Source organism: Gopherus evgoodei, chromosome 11 (assembly GCF_007399415.2).
Source record: "Gopherus evgoodei ecotype Sinaloan lineage chromosome 11, rGopEvg1_v1.p, whole genome shotgun sequence".
Taxonomy (NCBI): domain Eukaryota; kingdom Metazoa; phylum Chordata; order Testudines; family Testudinidae; genus Gopherus; species Gopherus evgoodei.
Window position 1 is genome coordinate 60,326,441 of NC_044332.1, and position 24,207 is coordinate 60,350,647.

A 24,207-nucleotide genomic window follows, 5' to 3' on the forward strand; every position below is an offset into this window, starting at 1 on the left:
GCACTAGTTCAGTTTAAGTGGCTTTCTTGGTATGGACATATTATTTGAATGGAAAACCAATGAAGTCCAAAGCAGGTGTACCAAGGAATGGCTACATAGCTTGTGAAACCCACAATGCTGCCAGCTTCGGTGGTGCAATAAGATTGCTAGTGATGGATATAAACTGAATCTCCAGCCCGTCTACCTAAAGGGCCTCTCCAGAGATTGATCTGGGTGGCGCTCCATCTACAAGGAGGTCAGGTCCACCACGTCTTTTTGGCATTTGCCATTATGATGATGATGAGTTAGGCCATCCACCTACATGTGGATTGGGGGGAAAGTGGGAGGAGGTTGGTGAGGAACTGTCAGATTTGGAAAGCATGCTCGCTCTCTCTCTCTCTCTCTCTCTCTCTCTCTCTGATTTATTACTATTGCTAGAGCTATGTGAAAAGTTGAAACAATTATCTAAAAAAATACAAAAAATTAGAAACTGAATTAGAATTCACCAGGTTGGGTTATTATATAGATTACACATTTTGTTTTTTCATTCACAGACTCTTGTACAAGTCAAATGTTATTGTACTTATGATTATGAATAACACACAAACATTTTGTTCCATGATAAATTAAATTCATTTCAAGCAGCAGAAACAGACTTCCTGACTTGCCCAGTCATTTGTCCAAAAGCCCTGCTGTTTTTTTGAAGTTGATACTGAAACTGAGTCATGGTTTGATTTTCAGTGATTTTCCATGAGACTTAGGCTTCTAAGCACCCAAGTTGCTTTTGAAAATTGGACTTGAGCTCCTAAGGCACACAGGCACTTTTGCAAATTCCTGCCAATATCACTAAGTGACCAATTACAAAATGAAAACAAATGACTAATGAAACAAATGGTTCATAAAACCCCACAGACTGAAAGTTATTATAATGTGTTAAAAATTAAAAATATTGAGCAATCTGGAAAAGTTATAGTTTGTTCAGAGCACAATTAACAAACAGAAACATGAGTCCTGTTAATTGTTCCTTATAAAGAGTTTGCTCTGTTCTAATCATTACCATTACTGATGTTTATTACCATGTGTACTAGTGCTAAGAAAACACACACCTTGAGGGTTCTGGCAAAGGAATGAAATTAAAGTTAAAACTCCATTAAGAATGATCTTTTCTTAATGGAGATCTTACATGCAAATAAATGCAGTCTTATAACAGAAAAAAAAATGAAAGATTTTTTCTGCCATTGAATTAAAAAATAAAGTCTTCCTTTTTTAAAGCTCTTTTCCAATTTGTGCCAATATATATCACTTCTACTGAATATGATGTTCAGGAGGGAATTAAATTATTTTTAAAACTGTACCAATATATTTTCATTTCAATTTAATTTAATGTTGCTTTTTCTTCTTTTCCAGAATTTCAAATTATAAAAGCTCATGATTACAATAATTTTTCTAGTTATATTGGTTTGTGTGGAAGTGAGTGTGTTCAGAGAATAATTTATTGTCAACGAGGATAACTGCAGGCTATACTGTGGGAATACTCACTTTATCGAGTTCCATAGGAACTTTTGTTATTCTTTCTAAACTTGTGATAATTGAGGCTCTTTGTATTATTTATTCATTCCTTCATTTTGCTTTATATTCAGTCAATGTTTTTTGCATGACTGGATTATAAATAACACTCCCCTCCTGTGAACTGAAATATCTTATTAGTTGATGAAAATACTTTTTTGCTCTGGGTCCAGTGGCTCCTAGCAAAGCGCAAAATATTACTGAATAGGAGACATGTTTTTCCATTCTGCCTCTGAATTAAGTACATGTCAGCTGCCTTTCAGTTTTAGCAAACTCCTTACCCACTCCATTTTTAAAGTTGATTAAGGTATTTTATATCTCCAGGCTATTCATAAAGAAGGGCCTCCCCGTTGTCTTGCCAGTGTACTATGTGCTTTGCTAGTTCAGTTACTGTTTACTGGATACTTCCTGGAATATTTTTACTTGCTAACGTCCTATACCTCTCAAGTGTGTCTCATTTTGAGAAATCTCTCTCGCTTTAGTCCCAAAGTTAACTTTGTTCCACATGAATCTGTTTTTATTGTCAAAAAATATTTACATCAGAAAGAAGGAATCATGAAATCTGGGTTACAGAAACAGTCTCATAGACTCATAGACTCATAGGTCAGAAGGGACCAATATGATCATCTAGTCTGACCTCCTGCACAAGGCAGGCCACAGAACCCTACCAACATGAACCTGACAGTGTTTCGAGTTATCTGCATTAATCATTATTTTGTGTCCCTCATTTTGTGCATCACCCACATTATCTCTGATATCTGGGATGATGCAAGAAAACTAAAGATAGACTCTGAATAGGAACAATAGTGATTATGAGTAAAGTGATGGTGAGGAAATCCTATGAATCCACTTAAGCAATTTTAATACACTAAATGATTGCCTCGGGAATATGACCCCTCCACCCCCGCACACACACACAAATAGATCTTGGTATTTGCTTTTTATTATGGAGAAATGGTGGCAAACAGTCCAAGGTAGGATGTACAGTTGAAAAAATACAAGTGTTTTGTTTGAAAATGTATTGAGTAACACTTCAAAGCATGGGTATTTGACAAACTAACAGCTATCACAAAACTTCCTATCTGAGCCAAAAGATCTTTTGGTTATTAATAATGGTTTCCAGTTTGTAACATCAAGCAATTTCTTAGCTTGTAGGGAAGTAAGTCACAAGCAGTTTAATTTATCTTGTTGGCAGGCATCCAGTTCAAGGGTGCAATGGTTATGTGCTCCGAAATGAGCAGACAGTGTCCATATGGAACATTATTACTTAGAATGATGATTTTTGTATCGTTTAGATTACTAATGATGGCTTCCAGTACAGCAATTCCAAAGTTCTGACCCTGTACGATGGAGCCTGCCAGGTCTGTGAATTCCATCCAACTGGACTTTGTAAGTTAAAGGTAATTTTAAAGAGTTTAAAGGTTTAATACAAATCATTCATCCTTTTCTTAACCCTCTGACTCACTTTTGTGTAATGTGCGCTTTAACCGTCTTGGAAGAGGGAAAACTGTTTTATGGGTTATCTGGATGGTAAGTATTTTTGTCCTCTTTCTGAAAATGGTCACACTGCTATGTGATTTGAACAGTTTCTATGTGATATAAATAGTTGATGGATCACATTTGCTGCACTTTACAAGGGATCTTTTTAATTATGACATTTCCAAAACTCCGTGGTTGTCAATATCTGTAAACTGGAAATATTTATACAAGTGAACAGAACTAGGGAGAACCAGAGGTGCTGGGATCATCCCTGATAGACAGGACTCTCTCATGCTGAAAGGATTTCTAACCAACCTCCTCTTGGGAACAATCTCTGCTAGGAAGATTTCTGATTTCTCAGTGGGAGTTAGGTTTATTATCTGTCCTCACTTCAATCTTGTGGGAATATTGTAACTACAAGTCATAACAACTCTATATCCATTACCTCACGCAGCAGTAGGTGTACCAGGATGTGTGCTATGCATTTTTCTCATATAGAGACACCCTTGAGATAACTTAAAACATCTTTGCTTGCATTAAATATCTGTAGGTGCAGATATGGAGTAGTATGACATTCAAAACTGTAATCAAAGTCTAGTGCTACATTTTAAAGTGCCAGTACTCCACAGAAGCGGTGAGAAAGCAGTCTATCCTTTTGTTTTTCGGTGTTCTCTACTAAATTACCTATTAGCACGACCCCCTTCAAAAAACCTTCTCTCCTTTTCCAGAGGATCCCAATGAATAATTGTACTGCTTTTCAATACAATTTCAAAACATCTTTTTGGAGGCTAATTGGTGAAAATATTTCACTGCCCTAATCCATCTTTTCAGTTCTGATATACAAATATCTACAGGCATCAATCTTCCCTTTGTACAAAATAAGTTTCACACAGGTACATCCTCTTCTCATTTCTTTTGCCTTGTCCTCATTAACATTAATCAGAGAATATTGTCTTCAGAGTTGCACTGAAAATTGCTCTTGAAACACCATATCATTTACCACAATAAAATGGCAATTCCTACCTTTCAATTTAAGTCAGTAACACAGAATAATTAAAGGGTCCAGTCCAGAACAAAATCACTTTAATTTTTGATTAAAAGAATTAAAGCAGAAACATTACAATCAAAACATACTGTAAATACCACTTCTTAAATATATGCAGTGTTGTTGTAGGTGTGTCAGTTCCAGAATATTAGAGAGACAAGGTGGGTGAGGTAATATATTGTATTGGACCAACTTCTGTTGGCGAGAGAGACAAGCTTTCCAGCTACACAGAGCTCTTCTTCAGGTCTGAGAAAGGTACTCAGAGGGTCACAGCTAAATACAAAATCAAAGGATTAGTTTAGCATAAATAGTTTGTCTTTTCGCACTTTCCTGTGCAAGTTCATTCGAGAGCCTAGTAGTTGTCTGGTTTCACCCACATACTTGTTGATTAGCTCACACAGGAGAATGATGATAGATTAAAATACCATAACACCTGTGGCTGAACACTTTTCACAAAGCAATCACTCTATATCTGACCTTTCAGTGCTCATCCTCAAAGGAAACTGCACAACACTTTCAAAAGGCAAGTCTGGGATCTTAAATTCATAACTTTGCTAGGCACTAAAAATCATGGTCTTAACAAAGACAATGTATTTATGTCTTATTACAATAATCTGTAACCCACTAGCCCCTCTTTGTTCTCTGACTACAGGAGTGTTAATGGGCCACTTCATCTGGAATTGTTCCTTAGAACATGTGCTACTTCTGCTACACTATCTGTTTGATCTTGTATTTAGCTGTGACCCTCTGTGTACCTTTCCCAGATCTGAAGAAGAGCTCTGTGTAGCTGGAAAGCTTGTCTCTCTCACCAACAGAAGTTGGTCCAGTAAAAGACATTACTTCACCCACCTTGTCACTGTTTCTTCAAGTTTCTTCCCTCATTCTTTGTGTTTTTCAAATTCTGAAGTATGTACATTTCCTCAAGATTCATGCCTCTCCCAGATTTTAATAATTTCTACTGTAAAATGCTCCGAGACTATTTGAATTTGACTATCAGATGCATTAAACCACATTCTAATTACCCCTGCTATAATATTTCTTTATAACACCTAAATTGCTTTCAGGAAAGGCATTTCAGTGAGTGAATATTTTATATAAGGCCATTTCACATTTTGTATTCCTCTTCTATGGAGTCCATTCATCACCACATTATCACATCAGAAATGTACCCTCATTTTTCACCAGAACCAAGTCTGAAAACAACAATGTAATGAAGTCTTCTTATCCTCCAAATTAAAATGGCCAAGAACCATGTCTTTCTTTTTTAGGGTACTGCATGAAAGTCCTTTCAGTTCTTTTATTTTAATACAGTATTCAGTAGTTACTATTATGTAGTATATTTTGTAAGGATTCTGAGAAACTAAAAAAGATCCTTAGAAAAGATAGGATTCAGTATGTGAATCAATCGGAGAGTAATTCCATTGTCTTCTATGTAACTATCCATGTGTGTCAGGTAGGATATGGCCTTAGGTCTGAATTTGTAACCTTATGCTGGTAACACACTCAGTGAAGAAAATAGGATTAACCTGAATAAAGACTGCAGCACAGACTCTAATAATTGAGTGAGTTCAAAAAGTGAAATTATTGATTAAACTCTAAAGAGACAAAGTCTAGTTTGAAATGTATGCTGCAGGAATAACTCCACAATAAAGTTTGTGGTTTTGGATTTGATGAATATAAAACTCAGAGATTTGGGGTTAGATTTAAAAAGCAGTTTTAGGCATTCCAATGCTAAGCAGTCAATGGCTAACTTTTACGCACTTTGCTCCCTAGTCAATTCTCAGTCCCGAGTTAGGGTTCCAGGCTCCCTATACAATGCATGGGGAGAGTTAGAAGCCAACACCTAGAGTGGGAAGCCACTAAAGGCTAGCCAGAAGGCCATGATGAGGAGAGGGGTGTGGCCAATATCCTTCCCCTCAAAGGGAGTTAGGTGCCTAACTCTAGGTGGGATGGAAGTACCTCCCGCGACTCAGGATCCAATCATCTCCTGGAGTTAGGAGTGTAAGCCAGGTCAATCTTTTCTCACAAAAAAATGAGGAGGAGGAATTCAAGGATCAGAAATCAGGGCCTGCAGCAAAGCCAGTCTCAGGGCTATCTAACAAGTGCAGCTGGCCTGTAGTAGGCTGCCTGACTGGCTACACTGTCTGATTGATTCGAAGAGTCAGTAAAGCAGCTCTTAAGCCCTGCAGCAGCATTTCAGTAGCCCCTCAAAGCATTCATCCATGGCTGTTATAGCTCCTGGGCCTGCTGGTTCCCTGCCTTGGATCCAGCCCTGCCCCGGCCTTGCCTTGCTCCAGGTAACCTGGCTATGCCACTCAGCTCTGATTCCTGACCTTGGCTCTGATCCTTGACTCTGGTATCTGGCCTCTGACTCAGATTCTGAACCTCAGCTCCAATTCCTGGCCACTGACTCCTGCTCCAACCGCTGGGCCTGATTCATGTTCCAACTACTAGGCATGTCTATGTCTCTGACAGTTTGAGCAGCCCAGAAACCACCAGCAATAAGGAAACTAGAGCTGATATGGTGAGCATGGATCCTACAATGGCCAATATCTCTTTGATGGAGATAGTGTGAACCCTACACACCTTGCAGACCCAGGTTGCCACCCTGCAAGCACAGAATGAGGTAATGCAAGCTCAAGCCATTCCTCCTTCAGGTCTGACCCTGGCGCCCTATAAGGCCAAGCTCCCTCTGCCAGACAAGTTCTGTAGTGAAAGGGACAAATTTTGTGGGTTCCTAAATCAGTGTTGGCTCCTATTTCTGCTATGCCTGCAGTCAGACTGCTCTGATCAAGCCCAAGGAGGATTATCATCCTACTAACCAGAGAGACCCTGGCTTTGAGCATCTCCACTCCTGGAAAAATCAAGACGGGTTCAGGGACAATTAGAGGACTTTGTTCAATCTATGATGATGATCTTTGATGACTCAAGTTGCAAGCATATGGTCGAAGTAACAATTCAGGTGTTGCGGTAGGGAAACCAAATAGTTGCTAAATATACAGCAGAGTTCCGATGCTTGGTACTAGACACCAAATGGAATGAAGTCACACAGTTTTCATTTCCAACTCAGCCTAAACAATTATATTAAAGATGAACTGACATGGGTGGAATTCCCATCTGGCCTGGATGCCTAGTCAGTCTGTGCATCAAGATTGACAACTGCCTGACTAAATAACACCAAGAAAAAGGATGGTCCTCCCAGCTGTCACCAGCTCCATCCCTCTGCTTCCCAGTAGTCCACAGCAACACTTGTCCTTCAGTACCCTGGTGATGGCCAATCAGAGTCCAGCACAACTCCAACTCCCTCTCTGGCTCTGGCACCCAGAGATGCCTGACCCTAGCTTAGAGGCACTGGTGGATTCAGGTGCCTCAGACAATTTAATGGATCCGGAGTTTGCCCAGGTACGTAAGATTTCCACCAAATGCAAGGACTCCGAATGAGTGGAGTCCATACACACATCACTCCATTCATCAGGACCCATTTCCCACTACATGGCTCCCTTAGAGGGAACTACCCTTTGAGGCCACTAAGAAATTCTCCAGTTTGGACTACTTGTGCACTGCATCCATCTGTTGTCCTTGGACTTCCCACTAGCTCAATGCCCATGACCTATCCATCCCCTGGTGGTCAGGCACAGTATGCTCTGACTCCCCATTTTTCCAACAATTCTGTTTTTATTGTGCCAACCTGGAACCAGCAACTCTTTTGCAGCTTACTTGGTCCTCCACAGAATTCAGAGATGTGAAGAGAAAATCCAAAGGTGACCCTGGTACCCTCCATAACCTCCCCAATAGCTCCGAGGTTTCCTGTTAAATATCAACATTTTTTCGGCATGTTTCACAACAAGAAAACTGACACCAAACCACCGCATTGCAGATATAACTGCCCCAACTATCTCCATCTGGGAGCAGAGTTTCTCTTTGGGTGTATTTACTCCCTCTCCAAAACTGAAGCACAGCCCCACCCTGCAGCTATCTTGAGGAAGAACCTGCAAAAACCATTCACCCCTCCACCTCCCCAATGATGGCCGTAATCTTCTTTGTGGGGAAGAAAGCTCCCTCCAGCCTGGTGTGGACTACTGATCACTGAACAAGATTACAATCTAAAAACTACCCTCTACCATTCATTAATGAGCTGTTGAAAGACTTTTCTCCATCAAGGACTGCACAGAGTTGCATCTCTGCAGAGCTTATAACCTGGTGAAGATTTGGGAAGGAAACGAATGGAAGACCATCTCCTATACCAGGTGTGATCACTTTGAGTAGTTGATCATGCAGTCTGGGTTGTGCAACAGCCTGGCAACCTTCCAGCATTTCATAAATGCCATCTTTAGGGACATGTTGGATCAATTTGTTATTATTTACATGGATAACATCCTAATTTTCTCTTAAAGTCAGGCCATCCACAATCATCACATGTGCACTTTCTTGGAGAGACACTGCCAAAACCATCACAAGTTTGATAAAGCCATAGTAGAATTCTTGGGCTATATCATCTCACCTGAGGGCCTTACCATGGACCTGCACAAGGTGGCAATAATATCCGACTGAATCATACCACAGAATGTACATGGGGTGCAGTAATTCTTCAGGTTTGCCAATTTCTGTAGGCAATTTGTAAAATAATTCACTAGCATGTTTACACCCATAATGGCATGCATACAAAAGAGGGGCTGGGTTGCCTGGTCCATAGAGGATTAGGCAGCCTTTGATTAATTGACCTCAGCATCCATCCTGATTCACCCATCAAGACTTTTATAATTGAGGATCATGTCTCGAATTTTGCCATAGGTGCTGTACTGTTTCAACACACAGGCCCCACAACCAACTCCATCCTTGTGCCTTTTATTCTCAGAAGCTAACCTTATTGGAAAAAATTATATCTGGGACAAGGATCTACCAGCTATAAATGTAGCTTTCGAGGAGCAGTGCCACCTCCAAGAAGGAGCCTGATTCCTGGTCCAAGTCCTGACGGACCACTAGAATTTGGACTACCTGTGGACTGCTAGACACCTTAACCAATACCAGATTTGCTGGTCCCTATTCTTCACTCACTTTGACTTTGTGGTAAACTACCACCCAGGGATGAGAAATGGAAAAGCAGATGCCCTATCCCACAAAGATAAATATATTAAACTGGTGAAGAGTCCTCTACCACCATGCTCAAGGTGTCCAACTTTGTCAATCAGATGATCAACAGCAGTCTGACATCCTCCATCCACTCCCTGATGACTCCTTCATAACCCAGATCCACGAGACACTGAACGCTGCAGTTACCAACCCAACTTCAAGTTCCTATTTTAGAATGGCCTCCTCAGTCACAAAGGTTGCACTTACATTTCAGAGGGAATAACTAGGCTTCAGGTATTGAAACAATGCCTCCATTTGCCACTTATGGACCATTTTGGTCAATTTAAGATCTGGCATCTGGTCTCAGGAAGCTTCTGGTGGCTACTACTATATCAACAGACTTCATTAACTGCCACCCTCCCAGGACATTCAGTAATCCTGGTTGCCATCGACCTTCTAACAAAGATGGCCTACTTCAGCCTATGCTGTACTGTTTCTATCACACGGGAGACAGCTTGGTTTCTCCTGGAAAATGGCACCTGCTACCAAAGTATACCAACAGGCATATCAGACTTGGGACCCCAGTTCATCTCCCGATTATGGCAGAAATTTCTCAGACTCCTTGACATTGAATTCCTCACATCATCTGCCTATCACCCTCAGACTAATTGGCAAACAGAGAGTGTCAATCAAATCTTGGCACAGTGTCTTCACTGTTTTCTGAGTTATCACAAGAACAACTGGCTTCCCTGGCTGTGCTATGATGAATTCGCATATAACAATACATTCCATGCCTTAACCCAACATAGCCCATTCTTTTCAAACTATGGCTTTCACACCTAGTTCTGCACAGACATACCCATAAGTTACCCAGTACCAACTGCTGCTGATTTAGCCTCCCATCCACGCAAGTGCACCAGCAGATCAGGGGAACACTTGTAGTCTGCCAAAGAAGCCTGTAAATACCGTGAGGACCAAGACCATCAGACTCCCCCAGTCTGGGCATAGGAGACAAGGTGTGGTACTCTGCCCAGAATCTTAAATTAAGCCATACATATGCCAAACTATCAAAATCTGGACTCTTTCAGGATTACATAATGAGTAAACTCAGTGACTTTAAAGTTACAGCCAGCCAGATCCTTGTAAATATACCCCACTTTCAAATCTCACTTTCAAAGCCGTTCACCGAGAACCTGCATCCAAATTGCGCCAACCCACTACTGCCACCCATAACAGTTCATAGACAGGAGTACTTGATCCACCAAAACCTCAACTCTCAATGAGTTAGTAGAAGACTCAAGTACCTGGTGGACTGGGAAGGCTACAGTCCGGACAAGAGGTCTCAAGAATCAGTAGAGAACATCCGTGTCCTGGGCCTACTGTTAGAACCCCATCAGTAGTACCCGGAGAAACTGGGCCCTGAGGAGGCACTCTTGATGGGGCGGTACTGTGCCTGCATCAGAGCTAGTCTCTGGGCAACCTAATGAGAGCAGCTGGCCTATAGTAGGCTGCTTGATTGGCTACTCCACTTGATTGGTGGGAAGAGTCAGCTGACCAATTCTTAAACCCAGCAGCAGCAGCCTGGTGGTTGCTCAAAGCATTCGTCAAGGGCGTGATAGCACCTTTTCGTTCCCTGCCCTCCTTCTGCCATGGACGCAACCTTGCCTTACTCCTTGTAATGTAACTCTGATTCCTGACTTCGGGTCTGATCCTCCGCTCTGATCCTGACTTCAGCTCTGACCCTTGGCTCTGGTATCTGGCCTTTGACTCTGGTTCTGATGCTGAGCTTCTATTCCTGGCTCCCAACTCCTGCTTCAAACACTGGGCCTGATTCCTGCTCCAACCACTAGGCACGACTGCCCAGGTCCCAGTCTCTGACACTAGGTCTCCCAGGTGAGTTCCTTCACCACTGGGATATTGTGGGGTGGGGCTTCCTCAACTTTTATTATTAAAGCTGCTACACATTGCATGAAATAATGAATGCTCACTGGGCCAAAGAAAGAGTGAGACTGATTCTATAGCCCAGTGCTTAGAGCATTTACCTGGGATGTGGGAGAGTCAGCTTCCAATCCCTACTTCAATGACTAATTATTTATACTAAGCGAAACAGCTTCATCAGGAGACATTGAAGGAGATACACCCCAAAAGGTTCAACATATGCCCTATATAGAGATAAAGTCCATATCCAATTGATTAAAATTAATGATGTTCACTGGGACTTTGGTGTATTTGAAAATGTTACTATTGGTTAAAATAATGTCATGGAAACCTAAAAAATAAAATGTTTCTTTACTTCATTTTTATATCATTCTGTACTGGGTTGTTATTGTCATTGAATTTTATTATTATTATTTCAAAAGGAATGGACAGAAGCACTTAATTTTTTTTAAAGGAGTAAAATTCCAGAACATCAAAGTTTCTAGCAAGTGTTCTTATGGAGCTTATTTCTGAGTGTCACCAGATAATCATCATATTAGCATGCCACAGCTGGTGGTAATAATCGCATTGAGTACATACACATTTCTAGGAAAAAAGCTGAGTTCTATCAAATTTGACCATGACTGTGACATTACAAGTTGCCTAAGATAAGACAGACACAGATACTAGGATATTGCACTGAAACTGGAAAACTCTATGATGCTTCAAGAGTGTAAAGATGCACTTGTATTCTCCCTGGAGAACAGAGTGCTAGAATTTAAATTGTTGTTTTTCTCTATTCCGAGAGAAACAGTAGCTCATGCTTATCTCAAGCAATTATTAACTGCTAATTTCTGTCATTTTTCTGGTCTTTTTTTTTTTAATTTATTTGGCAGGAAGAGACTTGTAACATAGATGGACTATGCTACAGTGAAGGAGATTCAAGCCCTACCAGTCTATGTCTTCTCTGTGAACCTGACATTTCTAAATTCACGTGGTCTATTAATGAAAGTAAGACAGATTTTTCTAAGATTTACAGGCATTTTGGTAAGAATGCAGTATTACATTCATTAAGTTTTAAACTGGGGCCTAATTCTGCAATCTGTGTTCATTGCCTCAGTGGGTGTTTTGGGTGCACAAGGAATACAGGATTGTGATTGTGTCTGTGTGTATGTGCTACACATATATGCAAGCTTCTGGTTCTAGGCTGAAACCTGGCAAAACGTCACAGAACTAAAAACAACAACAAACAAACAAAACAAAACAAAACAGGATTTTAGAAACTATCCACACAGCACATACTTGAGATTTATCATTTCTGCAGTACTGAAAACTGTTAGTCAAGGGGGCTGCTGGTCCCAGAGACATCCCTGCTCCTCTCAAGAGTACAGGCTTTAAAGAGAAACCACTCCAGGAAAACAATGTATTTGAAACACCAATTGAAGCAGATTATTTTGAGGTTTTAAAATGGGCTATAGGCTACATTCTTGGAGGTGTTGCACCAAGGTTTCTAGGAGAAATCCAACAATCTGCAGGTAGAGTAAAGGGGAGAAATCATTCACCCTTATTCCTCTCCACAAAACCTACAGGTGCCCTTCTGAGGCCCTCATGACAGAAGTCATGGTGAAGCCTTCTGAGTCAACTCCTAGGGATTAAGGCCTGGGGTCTACATTTGTGTGTATGTACCAAAAAACGTAATATGACCATTACCCCTTGGCAACCCCTTGTACAGATTATTCATGCTCCTAACAGCAATGATTGTCGTGGGTGTATGTTCATGTTCACACATTTGCATGCATTGCATTATTATTGAACTGTTGTTGCAATAGATACATGCACTGTTGTGGAGAGCAATTACATGTATACCTAGCATTTGGTTCTGTGTTGGTCTTCTGTAAACTTGGTCGTGTTGTAATGCAAAGGGTCCACGAGGATAATGACTATTAAGGTCCACCTGAACAAGAATATTGGTGGGAGAGAGTCAGAAATAAACAAATCATACTATATATTATCATGTAGAGGATGGATGAGGGATACCTGTAAATGTGATGGGATCATCTAGAGAATATCATAAGATTTGGATTTGGATTTCTGATGCCCCAAAGTATTGGAATTGGGATTTTAGTTTAAGCTTTAGTAAAGATAGGAGTGCTTTGTGAAATCTGGACACAGATCCTGGTTCTACCACCCCAAGTTTCAGTAGTGCCGAGGTCCAAGATTGGGACTCAGTCCTATGTCCAAAATTGCTGAGACACTTTGAGAAAGTAAATAGAGTGATATTTTATATTCATATATTTCTCATTGGATGGAATGAAACCCTCCATGTAAATCAAAAACACTCCTCTTTGCAGTCTGTTTCAGAAACACCTCATTTTGCGTGCCGTTTTTGTTACTTCCTCTTGTAACCCTCCATCCAATTAACACCTTTGTTTTTATCCGCAACTGCATACCCATACAGCATGCCATTGATTGCTTCTGGCATAACCTTTATCGGCTTAGGTTTTTTGAGTGTTTGTGACATAAAAGATAAATGAATAATTGATAGACGCTTTCAACAGTTATGCCATGACAGTCTGCTGGACAAGCAACTTAGGTTTGATAGCACAGCAAAGACAAGTGGAGAATCTTATTTAAATAACTGCATAATGTAAGATATGCTTTGGAAAGCAAAGGCTAAAAAATTGATACTCAATAATAAAAGGCTATTGCTGATTCTGTTCCACATGCTGTTTCCCAAAATGTATTGCAAAGATGCATCCAGTTGTTATGAGAGAAATTATATAGATTTAAAATACTAGACTGTGAAATGAAATTAATCTTCATATATGAGAGGGTTACTCAAAGCTAAACATACCTATGGATGAATTCCACTATGACATGATTCTTCTAAACATCAATAAATGTAAACTGTACTGGTGTTTAAAAGAGAGAAAGGATGGGTTTGAGTTTAAGACACTGAACTAGGACTCCAGAGGTCAGGTCAAATGCCCAGTTTTGCTACAGATTTGCTCTGTTACTTCAGGCAAGCGAATTAACTTTTCTATGCCTCAGTTTACAATTTTTAAAGTTGGGATAATAATTCCTTTTTCCCACCCTTTGTCTTATCTATTTCAATTGTAAGCTCTTAGGGGTAGGATCTGTCTTTTATTTTGTGTTTGTATAGTGTCTAGCTAAAAGGAGTTTAATTTTAAGGCATCTAGTAACTACTGAAATACAATAATAATGTCTATGAGACCAAACTGTGACACCTTTACTCATGTTGATAAGCACCTTATTCCTCAAGATTCCCATTGAAATCCATGGAATTACTCAAGGTAGTACTGAAGTCATGAATTAATGGTATCAGAAACGGTTCAATGCACTGGTTGTTTAATTGACAATACTTTTTCTCAAAGTTGCCTGTCCAATTAATTTGTCATTCATCAATTTGGGAATAGGTTACTTAAATTTAAAATATGAATTATATATGCTGTAAGTATATATGTGCATATATTTGTATGTAGTTATAATTTTTCTTGTCTTCAATGACTATATTACATCACTGGAAACAAACAAGTCTCAAATTCAAATACAATCATTGGTATACAAAGAAATCCTCTTTAATCACACATTTGCAGATGTATACGAGGCATGTAGACATGGAGATCTATTGTATACTTCAATATGCAGTTTTTCTTAAAATAGACAAAGATATTAAAAATCTCTGAAAATAATTAAACCTCATAAATCAACGTGATATTTGATTGATGAAGTGAAGGGACAGTACCCTCCAGAACTCTGAAATGCTATTACATTCATTTTGTTGTAACTGATCTTGCCTCTTCTAGCTAAAGAGGATTTGTTTCAATTTATTTCCTTCACGCTCCTTATAAGGTAGATCCAACCACTGGGCAATCTTCACTCATCCCTTGAAAAAGGTTTGCATTTGCAAATCACAGCATTAGGCTTACAAGAGCTTGCTGTGTTGCTTTCTGAATTTGTTACTTTGAACTTCTTGCTGTAATATCATATCCTGCATGTTTTCACAAGTAATGAAAATGTGTTGTCATTTTCTGATTTCTCCATTCTCAGTCTAGCAGTGTGTGTAATTCCGTGGACAAGTAAATGGTCAAAAGATAAGGGAGGTGTCATCTGACACTTAAAAATGTATGTATAGAATATATAATTTCAATGTATAGAATTATAATTTGGTATTATGGTGTTATCCTCTGTGGTGTGGAGGAAGGGACTCGCTGCTTCCCACCATTTCCCAGTTCCAGGTCTTATGGTTGATGAAAATGTTGATAATACAGTGTCATCAGAAACAGATCAAGCTGGGTATCATTTAAAGCCCTTTCTCCCAGGAGCAGATGGTATGAAACGTGACAAACACACAGAACAATTATGTAGATATATATTCAAGAAAATGTGTAAAATATCATTAAAAATTGGTTTTTAACACAGTCATGTCAAAATGCAGCCCTCATAAAGTTAAACTATGAGCCTTGATCAAGAAGTGTGTTATCAATTAATGTTCAGAACATGATACTTGATCATTTTTTAATGTTACAGATTACTATTGTGACAGACCCAGGCCAGTGGGGTGCAGGAGTCTGGTCAAATATACTGGTCACCGGGTGAGTAGTTTTCTGTTCCCTGAGTGACCAGAGCAGGGTCTGCACTAGAGTAGTCAGGAACTTGCTAGAACCAATTAAGGCAGACAGGCTGATTAGAACACCTGCAGCCAATCAAGGCAGGCTAATCAGGGCACCTGGGTTTTAAAAGGAGCTCTCTCCAGTCAGATGGGGAGGAGCCAGAGGAGAGGGAGTGCGTGTGAGGAGCTGGGAGCAAGAGACACAAGGAGCTGAGACTGAGAGGGTGTGTGCTGCTGGAGGACTAAGGAGTACAAGCGTTATCAGACACCAGGAGGAAGGTCCTGTGGTGACGATAAAGAAGGTGTTTGGAGGAGGCCTTGGGGAAGTAGCCCAGGGAGGTGTAGCTGTCACACAGCTGTTACAAGAGGCACTATAGACAGCTGCAAATCTATAAGGCCCTGGGCTGGAACCCAGAGTAGAGGGTGGGCCCGGGTTTCCCCTAAACCTCCCAACTCCTGATCAGACACAGGGGAAGCTGATCCAGACTGTGGGGGAGATCACTGAGGTGAGCAAATCTGCCAATAAGCGCAGGACCCACCAAGGTAGAGGAGGAACTTTGTCACACTATATATGAAAGGAGTGCTTCAAACTGATTTGCCATCATCAGCAAAAGATAAGTGGTTCAGTGGTAACGATTATCAACTTTGTTTATTTTGCCAAAAGAATTGTTATGAGGCACTGGCTAAGACATCAGCAACCAGCCAGAAATTTCTGGAATCCATCCACAAATGGTATGCACATAGTTACATGACATACAATACACAACTTAATTAGTTACAATCCCAAAGTAATTTATCACAAAATTTTTGTTTTTACTTTGGTCTTGATTGTTTTTAGGTATCAATGGGGAGATGAAGCATACTGACTTGTAACTGAATCTTTGGAGAATATGACCACAGAGGATCTGGTTATACACAACTCTCAGTGGCACTTTAAATGCTATAAGAAGTATATCCATAAATTGAATCTGGCAAGATTGGAGAGGAAAACATCAAGCATCAGGAAAAATTTGAAGACAATGGGACAAGTGTCAGCTGTGGGCAAAACTCACTTTATACTAGGTCCCATGGTGTGCATTTTGAGAAGATACCTACGTCTTCTGCTGTAAAATGGAAGCCTGAAGGCACTCATTATGCACAGTTTCAACATGTGAGACAGTTTAGAAACTGTTTGAAGCTGTCACTCTTAGTGGGACAACCCCAGAACTCCACCAAATTTTGAATGAAACATTAACTGTGGCTGGATAACTTTCTCAGAAGTAACCAAGCAGCATTTTAGGTGCTGTTTAATGCCAAAAAAAGGGCAATTTTAAAGCTTCAGTGAGATTACTCAAACTGGCAACACATTCGCATATGATAGAACAGAGCTTATTAATATGATAAAAGCAGTCTTCTGTGATGAGATAGCTAAATATGTCAGATGAATTGATATCTTGGGTAATGAATGAACAAAGCCTCCAAAACCCAAGTAATTATCCAAGGCTCCATCAACCTATGGACACCAATCAAGAAAATCATACTTAAACATACTTAAAGTGGGCTCTAGCGCAAAGAAGAAAGTCAGACTGAAGGTATCAGGGACTATTACAGAGCTAACCACAGACAGGTCACTGTTTGCTTTTCATGTCCAGATTTTTCATGTCCAGATCTCAGCATGATGTTGATCTACTTGAGACTTTGGGAGAGTACGAGTTTTTGGTGGTTGCATTATCAATGTTCAAATACGATGGAACAATGCATATAACAGACAAAAAGAAAACTAATATACATCTCACGTGATCTTCCTAAGCCAGCACTGACTGACAACATGGCAGGTACTTTATGGCAGCAGAGGCCTTTCAGTATGGATGTTATAGCTGAGTACAAGGTTTCAACAAACCAGAAGCTGTTAACACCTGCTGAGATTTGGCTGAATACTTCATTGGGATGCTACAGAAAAAATATTGGACCTATGAAATAGTCCACTTCATGTTTGATATGCATGCAGAATAATCAATTAAAAATATTACCAGAAAGAAGAGACTCCATGGTATTTCACCTGTCCAGCACAAAGTCATTGGCTCCTAAAACACATCCAGTGTCACATTGAAGAAACTATGGTCTCATACTCATAGGAAGGTTGAGTTAACTTCACACGTTGCAGGAAAAATGTTCCAGCTTGGAAAGAATTGCTCAAAGAATTTCATTGTCGCATGGCATAATGAAGCTGCTGCCTTGTGCTTTTCCAGACAAAGATGTGTGCATCTAGCTAAGACGAGGATCAGTATGATGTGTCTAGTTATGATACCCTAAACTCAGATGACACTGATGACGACTTTGATGAATAAATTGTAAGCAGAGTCAGGATAAGCTCTACCCTGACATCTGGTGGAAAGAATTTCAGAGAGTATATTTGCATAGGCACGCCTACCCTATCCCAGACTGCTGAGCTGTGGGACTGCTTGGTGACAAATGACTCACCCTCAGTTGGGTGGTACTTGCTAGACAAGGGACATGGGTTCCAAAACCCAGTGAATTGAGAGAGGCTGGGGACAGGTATCTGTGCCTGGGTGTGGAGTCTCCTTGTGGAGCCAGAAGCACCAGTTCCACCTTCTCCTCTCTCCACTGTGGAATGTCAGAGTTGATTTTTTTTTGTTCCCTCAAGAATCTAAATACAGGTTACTGAGCTGAACTCACTTTGGGCTAATGGTGCACTAGCACTGAGGCTCCCCCACTAAGAGCTGAGATCACTAAGAGTTGAAATCACTAAAGAGCTGAAATTACTGAGCTGAGAGCACTGAGTACTGTGCTAACTAGTGGGGGAGCCTGAAGCTGGCGGAGTGGAGCAATTGTGGGGACGGCTGGAGCGGATCACGGGACAGCTGGTGGGAGCGGAGCGGCTGGCAGAGCGGAGTAGCTGTGGGACGGGTGGAGCGGCCCACAGAGCGAGCGGAGCCGAGCAGTTTGCAGAGAGAACTGGAGCAGCTCATGGAGCAGAGCAGCTGGTGGAGTGGAGCAGTTTCTGAGGACGGCTGGAGGAGCAGCATGGAGCGGCTGGTAAACCAGAGCAATTAGTGGAGAAGGCGGAAGCAGAACCCACGGAGAGGCAGGGCAGTTGGCCCTGGACCACGTAAGGTGCCCCTTTCTACCCAGGCTGGGGGGAGGGACCTCTACAGATAAACTCTCGAACTCTGGGGTGGCATTGACCAGAGACTTTTGAGTTGTTGGACTTTGGGGTGATTGGACTTAAAACCCTAAGGGGAAAAAGGACAGTGCCAAACGTACTTGGAGGTGGGTTTTTGTTTATGGTTTGTGTTATAACCCTGTTTGTGGTGTTTCTCCAATGGGATGCCGCATTGATTCCTTACTTTATTAAAAAGATTTTGCTACACTCAGACTCTGTGCTTGCGAGACGGGAAGTATTGCCTCCTAGAGGCGCCCGGGGGGTGTGGTATGTGAGTGTCCCAGGTCACTGGGTGGGGGCTCGAGCCGGTTATGCATTGTGTTACTGAAACGGAACCCCTGGATACTGAACCCGGCCCTTGTTGCTGCCAACTCAGAGGGGCAGAAGGGTTACAAATATTTTCAGTCCTGCATGTCAAGGCTAACTTCCCTAGGATTACCAAAGATCAATGTCTTTTTTAATGTAAGCAATGCATCTCTGTGTTAAAATATAAATTAATAAATATTGATTTTTAAACTTTGTCTTGAATATATATATATATTTATATCTACATAATCTAGATTTGTCATATTTGCCATTATGTTCATTTGAGAAAAGGCTTTCGAATGATACTCATCTCAACCCTTTTCCAATGACACTGTATTATTAAAATTTCCACAAACTGGAGGATCTACAGCTGGAAGCCAGTGGGGTAATGAGTCCCCTTCTCACCATGCCACAGAGGGTGACACCATTTTTACGAATCAAATGACATCTCCCTTTCCTTTATATTGCTCAGGGCCTGCTCTAGGCACCAGCATCCAAAGTATGTGCTTGGGGTGGCACTTTTCAAAGGGCAGCATTCCGGCCCCTTTTTTAATGTTTTTTTTTTTTTTTGCTTGGGGTGGCAAAAAACCTAACTTGCCCACAGAATACGATTGTACTACTTTGTACTCCCAGACTATGTTATATTGCCGAGCTTCGCTCCAATAGTCACTAAAGCTCAACAACCTCACTAATCCACATACTTTATAACACACACAAATTGTACTTATTGGTATCAATGTATGGCTGATTACTCCAGGGAGCTCTCATATTCCTAAGACTTCATTATATACATTACCAAATACAACTGCTGTTATTAGCAGCACCTGGATGTTTCAGCCAAGATTTGGGCCCCATTGTGATAAGTCCCGTCCAGTGAATAGTTAGAAACAAGGGCATCACATCATGAATAGAGCTGTGTGAGCCATTAATACAGGAACAGCTGGCTGAAGTTTCAGTTTCTTTCCAAATTACAGAATTACCTATTAGAATTACAGTTACCACTTCATGTAAGAGACTGAGAAAGGGGAGCAATGGAAGGGTTTAATGCCATATTGGGACTGCTCCCATATGTCTGATGAAGCACAAAAATGATGAAGATTCCATATGAGTGATGAGCCAATTAGGATGGAAGAGGTTGTGCTTTCTCATGGAGTACAGCAGTTTATCTCTGACATCTACATTACTGTTATCATCAGCCTTAGTTCACTTTAGTCTATTTACCAAAAAATCTGCCCTGTGGATGTTTAAATTGCAGAAGTCTGAATGTACATAATCATTGTCTCGTTTCTGCTTTTTAGACAATCTACCTCCTGTGTTCCAAGTCCCTTCCAGCCAGCTGCTGACATTTATTGGTGAGAATTTTGTTTACCAGTTAATAGCAGTGGATCCTGAAGGGTCGGCTGTGCTATTCATCTTAGAGGCTGGGCCACAGGATGCCACGCTGTCTCCTGCTGGCCTTCTTATCTGGAAAGTCGATTTGGAAGAACCGCAGATCTTTGAATTCACTGTGTCAGATGAATGCAATGCACAAAGCAGATACTCTGTTGAGGTAGGAGGGGAACATTAAGGAAAAAACCTGTTTATCATGCCATTGGTTTAGTGCAGTTTCTGTTACGGCTAATAATTTGTTACTGTCTTAAAAACTGAGACTTCAGCTATTTCTTAGTAAGTGCATATTATCTAGCATGGCAGTAATGATCAATTAATCAAATAAATATCTCTGAGAACATAGAAACAATATATACAATGAACAAGAGCAGGTTCTATTGATTGCTATTTGAAAGAACACTCTTGCACAGCCTCTTAATAGTTCATTAATCGGCTTTAACATTCACAGTCTGTATTTGAATCTTTGAAAAAAGCACATAACATAAAAGACCAAGCTTTAACTATAAAGGGTAGATTATAATTCATTCTCAGTTATATCTTTAGAGGATACCTTGCTGTTATGTCATTACTCCGCAACTTTGGTTTCTTGTGCATTGCTTTGTCTTTATTGTAGGGTGCTATATTAATCCTGTGATAGCATGAGCTAATGAGATGAATAAGGTGGGGCGCAGACTCTTAATACCAGAGCAGTTTTGCTAATAATGGATAATTGTTGGCGATGCTAATGAGACTCACATGCATAACCAAGTTTTATTCAAAATAGTCATCTGTAGAGTTCTTAAAGAAATGGGGAAACTATAACTTAGCTGTTACTGTGATGGGTGTATTAGAAATGTATAGCTAGATTTTATAGATAGAATGTTTCTTTATTAAAATTCTTTGAAATCCTTTCTTTGTAAGTACACAGCATAACTGTACTCGAAGCTGTTCTCTATATTTGGAATAGAGGCAATCTAGGAAATGCATCCCTGCAAAGACATTTGTTAAAGAATTAGTGGTAAACACTATAGGCAGGCAAGCAATTAAAAGGTTATGTATTTCTTCTTTCAAAACTAAGGAACTAAGGAATTCTGCCCTCAGATACTCAATAACAACTGCTATTGTAGCCAACAGGAATTTTGTTTGCATATTTGAAGTTAGACTGTGCCCCTACTTGGAAGCTAAAATCCAGCTTTCAATAGTATAAATAAATAGCCTTCATTGTGAGACTAGCTCTATGGAAATAGTAGATTGGTTAGAAGGAAGTTTTTGTTAGTAATGGGTGGGAAACAGATTTCAAAAAAAAATTCTCATCCCAAATTGGGATGAAAGTCAAAATCTCAAAAATTTTCACTCATTTACAAAACCACAAAAATCAAAATATCTTGTTATATTAATTTCTACACATTTTATTTTCATTACAACCCTTCCTTATTTTAACCTTGTTTTATTATAAGGTAAGTCACAGTTCTAGATCCAAATTTGTTTTGAATGAAAAATGTCACTGATTCCTTAAAATTGTCAAAATTGCACATTGATAATTTTGAAATTTTTTGCAACATTTTTTTCAAGTTAGGAAATTCATCAAAACCAATGCTTTCCAGCAAACAGTTTAGGTTTCAACAAATCAGCCTTTTTCATCAAAATAAGTGTTGTTGACATGTTCCTGACCACTCTACTTTTTATAATGATGTATTGTGAGTTTGCATTTCAAGTCAAATCTTAAAAGGTAACTAGATGCACCTTTCCTCTGTGATTATTTGTGACTCTTTTGCCTTCTCCAGGTTTTAGTGAAGCCTTGCAGCTGCATGAATGGTTGATCATGCCTTACCAATATTAACTTCCCTCCAGGAATTGGTGAATATCTCTGCATATGCACCAGTGGATTTGATGGAAAATTTTGCCGGGAAAATATAAATGACTGCAAACCAAACTCATGTGGGAGTGGCATGTGTGTGGACAGTGTAGATAGCTACACTTGTAAATGTCCAGCTGGTTTGAAAGGTAACACATCAGTTCTTCTAACTCCTATTTGATCTGATAAGGACGGGAGGGTTTTCAAACACAGTGTAGGATGTCCGTAAACATTTGTCAAGTGGGCTGCATGAATCCTCTCTCTGCTGCCATGACTCCCTTTCTTAGCTTAAGGCAGGTGGAGAGTGTGTAAGTACAGCCATTGGTTGTCTGTGCTGAGGAAATCAAGCAACACAAAGCTCCAGCCCATTGAAATCAGAGTGGAAGCTGTGGTGCTACGAACTATTCTGACTCAGCTCCTCCCCTTCTAACTCTCACTCCGCCATCCAAGCAGGAGAGCTGGGGAGCCCAGAACAGGCAGGTGGTCATATTTATGGGCTTCTGGGGCTGCACTAAGCTAAACCGAGTAAGACTGTCAATGCTGTCTGAGAAGGAGCAGAAAGAGGGCAGAACTGAGAATGGGTGATGGAAAGGCAACTGGAAAGGAGAAGACTGAGTTGGGAGAGAGGGAAGAAGAGCTGAAAAGGGTGTGAGATAGATTAAGAAGTTTATTGTAGCAGAACCACGCTGCCCTACCTGAAGCTTCATTAGTCACTGGGTCTTAATCAGGCATAACAGGGGTTCCCAGCATGTTGCTGGTACAGTGTACTGTTCTCTGCCTGGCTAGACATCTCTTCTGACCCCGTGTAGGACGTACAGAGCCATTGTCCCACCTCTTCGTGGTCACCTTTTTTGGGTATCTGCTGCTCCAGAGAGTGATAAATCAGCAGAAACACCCACAGTCATGAAAACACAAGCACTGCAGCTGTGGATGACTCTCATGCAGATGGCATAAAGGGGAAAGACATATTTCACCTTTCATTTACCAGGAGCAAGAGATTGGGTGGGGTGAGGGAGCAGGATGAGATTGAAAGGACATGAGGGAAGGAATGAGAGAATGCACTGCAGGGACAGACACAGATGGGAAGCTTCAGGAAATGCAATGAAAGGAAAGAAAGAATGTAGTAAAAGACTGAAACCTGGAAAGAAATAGTATAAGCATCAAATAAATAGTGTAGGCTAAGGGGCAGACATATCTGGATCGCCTACAAAGGATTTAGGCCTTTGGTTTTGATTTGCAGTGAATAGTTCAATCACTTGTACAAGTGAGCAGGTAGATGCAGGAGGAATTTCCATCTCTAGCTGTTATAAAGCAAATCTTCACCTCGTATAAATTGTTACAGTTCCATTGAAGCCAACAAAGTATACAGATCTACACCCGCTGAGAATCAGATCTTGTGACTCTTTATGATCCTGTGATCTCTCTTTCTGTTTTAAGTGGTTTTGCTGTTAAAATAATTTTGGACGTGGACATAATTCTATACTCTTTGGGAGGATACTTAAAATAAACCATGGAATGTTTGCTGACAAACAAAGTAGTCTTGTGGGAGTATTTACAATACAAAATAGTACATTTACAAAATTGCTAAAATTACTCATCTCAGATGATATACCTCTGTCATTTTCATTTTAAAGTACAAGTTAAAGAAAGATAAAACTAAACCAGCCAGCTACATCCACATAATTTCCTGCTGCTCATAAATAGATTCAAGTCATTTGCTTACTCTGGCCAACTGGAAATATTGATATGTTGTTGAAAAATTAGAGTGTAAAAGCACATGATAAACCTTACAAAGAGATTAAACAAAATGTACAATACACATTGTG

At 40.4% G+C, this 24,207-nt stretch overlaps 1 protein-coding gene across 1 annotated transcript in view; it reads left to right on the forward strand.

Annotated features, from left to right (window-relative positions):
• The window catches only part of VWDE (von Willebrand factor D and EGF domains), a 254,494-nt gene that overhangs the window by 157,671 nt on the left and 72,616 nt on the right, over nucleotides 1–24,207 (forward strand). Inside the window, 4 exon segments of the mRNA XM_030579370.1 lie at nucleotides 2,841–2,945; nucleotides 11,953–12,067; nucleotides 20,457–20,707; nucleotides 22,311–22,530. Of these exon segments, the coding sequence (XP_030435230.1) occupies nucleotides 2,841–2,945; nucleotides 11,953–12,067; nucleotides 20,457–20,707; nucleotides 22,311–22,530 (691 nt within the window).